This window comes from Telopea speciosissima, chromosome 6, assembly GCF_018873765.1.
Source record: "Telopea speciosissima isolate NSW1024214 ecotype Mountain lineage chromosome 6, Tspe_v1, whole genome shotgun sequence".
NCBI lineage: Eukaryota > Viridiplantae > Streptophyta > Magnoliopsida > Proteales > Proteaceae > Telopea > Telopea speciosissima.
The window spans coordinates 51,141,046-51,143,270 of NC_057921.1; the positions used below are offsets into that span (position 1 = coordinate 51,141,046).

General features: G+C 47.7%; 1 protein-coding gene across 1 annotated transcript; it reads right to left on the bottom strand.

Annotated features, from left to right (window-relative positions):
• Positions 1-779: 779 nt before the first annotated feature.
• LOC122665904 (uncharacterized mitochondrial protein AtMg00310-like) lies at positions 780-1,541 on the bottom strand. The gene has a single exon (XM_043862034.1). The coding sequence runs from the start codon at positions 1,539-1,541 to the stop codon at positions 780-782; it is 762 nt and encodes a 253-aa protein (XP_043717969.1).
• Positions 1,542-2,225: the final 684 nt, after the last annotated feature.

A 2,225-nucleotide genomic window follows, 5' to 3' on the forward strand; every position in this document is an offset into this window, starting at 1 on the left:
CCGCCCTTTCCCCTCCCCCCTTTCTCTCCCCCCCCCCCTTTTTTTCTCTTTCTTGTATATTGGTTCTCTTTCCCCTGCCCCCTCTCGGGGCTCGGTAATATATTCATTTACCAAAAAAAAAAGAAATTCATTACCAAAGAGAAAGAGAAATTACATGGCCCTTAGAGGGGAGCAACAAAACAAAAAATCAGAGTCCAGCCCTTAGAGATTAGGGGCCGGATCAACAAGAGAAACAGAAGTGAGACCTCAGGAACAACAATGCGCCTGTTCCTTGGGGAGTTAATACAAGAAGGAGGAGCTGAGGCTAATTTGGCCTTAATTTCAAAAGAAATGGATTCCCAAATCTGTTGATAGGAGCGGGAGTTGGAGGTCCATTTCTTGATATTACGCTCCATCCAAATATGATTAAGCGTAGCACAAAAAGCTAGCTTCCCATCAGAGTCGCAGATAGAAGAGCCTGCAAAAGTCATATCGGTCCAAATCCATTCGCGGGAGAACGACATGATTCTGCGACGGGCAGGCCAGCATTTGAGTAGGACTCCTTTCCAGATTGCTTTGGCAGTTAGGCGCTCGAAGAAGAGATGGTCGGTGTCTTCCACATTGTTCCAGCAAAGGCAGCAAGACGGAGAGGCTTGGATGTGGCGGTGCCGAAGGAAGGCCTAGGTTGGAAGGCAGTTGGAAAATATCCTCCTAGCGGTGAAGCAATGCCGAGGGATGTGATGCTTGAACCAAACAAGCTTCCTCCAAGGAACAAGCGGACCCTTGAGGCAAATAATATCTCAAGCTGAATTTGAGGAGAAGGAACTGGAGCTGCTAGCTTTCCACAAAACACAGTCACCTCTGTTCGAAAGCTTTCGGGGAATGGTAGCAAGATCATTCCAAATGAGAGTAAGGTCCTGGGAGGCAGTGGGGGGAGGAGACCAGCCAGCTGGGCCTAAGATATCAGCAACCAAGGAGAGCCTGTGGAGGTCAGAAGCATAAATGGTACGAGGAGATATCATGTTGATGAGGATTCCCTTAGGGTGCCAGTGGTCGAGCCAAAGATAAGTAGAGAGACCATCTCCAATCTGAGTTCTGATGCTGTGGAGAACCAAATGACGGGAGTCCAAGATCTTGCACCAGACCCAAGAAGAGTCAGAGGTAGCAGAAGCTGACCAGATGGAGTCTTGACGGAGAAGATTCGAGTAAATCCAATCGACCCAGATGCTCTTCTGTTTAGAGACAATTTTCCATATGAGCTTGATGATCCCTGCAGAATTTGCCTCTTTGATTCTCCTAATGCCCAGACCTTCTTCCTTTTTAGGAAGACACACGGCTGCCCAGCTGAGAGGGTGAAGGAATCTAGACGACTCCTTACCCTTCCAAAGAAAAGAGGCAAAGAGAGATTCCAAGGACTTGATTGTAGCTTGGGGAAGATTGTAGATGCTTGACCAGTAGATATAAGAAGATTCCAGAACTAAACGAATAAGGACCAACCTGCCTGCATAGGAGAGAAGCTTGCCTTTCCATAACTGGAGCCTTTTGCGGATAAGATCAAGCATCGGGGTGCACTGATGAGCCGTAAGCCTAGAAGGAATAAGGGGGAGGCCCGGGTACTTGACAGGGAGATGACCCTCTTGGAAGCCTAATCGCTGGAGGAAAGCCACTTTGAGAGTATTTGAGACTCATGCTAAGAAAAGCAGAGACTTTGCAGGATTGAGGCGCAGGCCAGACATCTCATGGAAGTGCTGAAGACAGAGCAAGGAGGCATCAAGGGAAGCCAGAGACGCCTTGGAGAAAATCATCAGATCATTAGCGAAAGCCAGATGAGTAAGCTTGAGGCCTTTACACTTTGGCAGAGGAGGAATGAGCCGCAAATCCGTGGCAATTTGGATTTTCCAGGAGAGGACTTCCAAAGCCAAAGTGAACAAGTAAGGGGATAAAGGACAGCTCTTCCGAATACCCACACTAGCTTCAAAGAACCCCGCCGGACTGCCATTGATCAAGACTGAGAATCTAGGAGAGGTGATACAAGCTTGAATCCAGTTGACAAATATCGCAGGAAAACCCATTTTGGACATCACTTGAGAAATGAAATCCCACCTGAGAGAGTCGAAAGCCTTATGGAGATCAATCTTCAAGAGGATAGAGGGGGCATGATTTTTTCTATCAAACCCTCTGACAATGTCGTGGCAGAGAAGGATGTTGTCAGAGATGCTCCTTCCAGGGATGAAGGCTGATTGGTT

Coding starts and splice junctions, on each gene's coding strand:
- LOC122665904 (XM_043862034.1), bottom strand. CDS start 1,541: ATGCTTGATCTTATCCGCAAAAGGCTCCAGTTATGGAAAGGCAAGCTT.